Here is a 1757-nt window from a genome sequence, read left to right on the forward strand (position 1 = left end):
CATTCGGAGTTCCATATGGGAATCTTTTGGGGTTTATAGTTAGTCGGAGGGGTATCGAGTTAAATACAACAAAGATAAAGTCTATTCGGGATTTGCCACATCCAAGAACCAAGAAAGAGGTCATAAGTCTGCTAAGAAGATTGAATTATACCAACAGATTCATTGCTCAACTAACTACCATGCATGAACCCATATTGAAGCTATTGAAGAAAGATGCGGCAATAAGATGGACGAGTGAGTGTCAAAAAGCTTTCGACAAAATCAAAGAATATTTGTTGAATCCGCCAGTGTTGGTTCCACCCGAGCCAGGGAGACCTTTGTTCTTTTACCTTATAATTCTGGAAAATTCTTTCGACTGTGTCCTAGGACAACATGATGTGACCTGGGAAGAAAGAGCAAGCCATATACTATTTAAGCAAGAAGTTCACTAGTTATGAAGCCAAGTACACTTTGTTAGAAAGAACTTGTTGCGCCCTAACTTGGGTCGCCCAGAAGCTTAGACATTATCTGTTGGCCTACACCACATATCTTATAACTAGAATGGATCCTCTGAAGTACATATTCCAAAAACCAATGCCCTGGGGAAGGTTAGCAAAATGGAAAATCATGCTCACTGAGTTTGACATTGTCTATGTCACTTGCACGACGATGAAAGCTCAACCCTTGGCAGATCATCTAGCTGAGAACTCGGTTGATGATAAATACCAACCCCTGAGTACTTACTTTCTTGATAAGGAAGTAAATTCAGTTGATGTAATTCCAGAGGACACCAATGCTAGGAAAATGTTCTTTGATGGAGCTGTAAATGCAAAAGGTATCGGGATTGGGGCAATTTTGATTTCGCCCACTAGTTAGCACTACCCGGCCATAGCCCGACTTCGGTTTTTCTGTACAAACAACACCACTGAATATAGAGCCTGCATTATGGGTATGAATATGGCAGTTGAAATGGATGTGGAAGAATTGTTAATCATAGGAGATTCTGACTTGATTATTCGACAAGCTCAAGGTAAATGGGAAACTCGAGAAATAAAGCTTATCTCATACTGGCAACATGTGGAAGATCTTAGCAAACGGTTCAAGTCCATCGAGTTTAAGTATATTCCTCGATTCCACAATGAGTTAGCTGATGCACTAGCTACTTTGGCCTCAATGCTGCCGTATCCGGGCAATGTCCATATTGACCCGCTGGAAATCCAAATTCGAGAAAGACATGGTTATTGCAATGCAGTTGAAATAGAACTAAATGTTCAACCATGGCATCATGATATTAAAAGATTTTTGAAAATAAAGGAATATCCCGAGCAAGCTAGTGGAGACCAAAGAGAACCATTAGAAGGCTCACCAGCAACTTCTTCTTGAGCGGATAAGTCTTGTACAAATAACTCTGGATTTCAATCTTTTGAGGCGCGTAGATGCCCAAGAGGCTGGAAAGATCAAGAACGAAGTGCATTCGGGAGTATGTGGGCCACATATGAACGGATATGTCCTTGTAAAAAAAACCTTCAAGTAGGTTATTACTGGATGACCGTGGAAGAGGATTGCTTTAGTTTTGTCCCAAAGTGCCATCAGTGTCAGATACAGGGTGACTTGATTTATGCACCGCCTTCAGAGTTGCATCCTATGTTAGCACCTTGGCCATTCGTCACCTGGGGTATGGATATCATTGGGCCTATCGAGCCGAAAGCTTCGAATGGGCACAAATTCATCTTGGTTGCCATTGATTATTTCACAAAGTGGGTGAATGCAGTCACTTT

General features: G+C 41.4%; 1 protein-coding gene across 1 annotated transcript; it reads left to right on the forward strand.

The window, feature by feature from the left end:
- The first annotated feature begins 540 nt into the window (after positions 1 to 540).
- LOC138883896 (uncharacterized) lies at positions 541 to 1362 on the forward strand. Its single transcript, XM_070164614.1, has 2 exons — positions 541 to 814; positions 944 to 1362. The coding sequence occupies exons 1-2, from the start codon at positions 541 to 543 to the stop codon at positions 1360 to 1362; spliced, it is 693 nt and encodes a 230-aa protein (XP_070020715.1).
- Positions 1363 to 1757: the final 395 nt, after the last annotated feature.

This window comes from Nicotiana sylvestris, chromosome 12, assembly GCF_000393655.2.
Source record: "Nicotiana sylvestris chromosome 12, ASM39365v2, whole genome shotgun sequence".
Classification (NCBI taxonomy): domain Eukaryota; kingdom Viridiplantae; phylum Streptophyta; class Magnoliopsida; order Solanales; family Solanaceae; genus Nicotiana; species Nicotiana sylvestris.

What these genes read in the sequence shown, in the direction of transcription:
- LOC138883896 (XM_070164614.1), top strand. Translation starts at nt 541, where the DNA reads ATGGATCCTCTGAAGTACATATTCCAAAAACCAATGCCCTGGGGAAGG. An exon ending in TGGAGCTGTAAATGCAAAAG is followed by an intron (nt 815 to 943) that starts GTATCGGGATTG and finishes TGAATATGGCAG; the next exon opens with TTGAAATGGATGTGGAAGAA.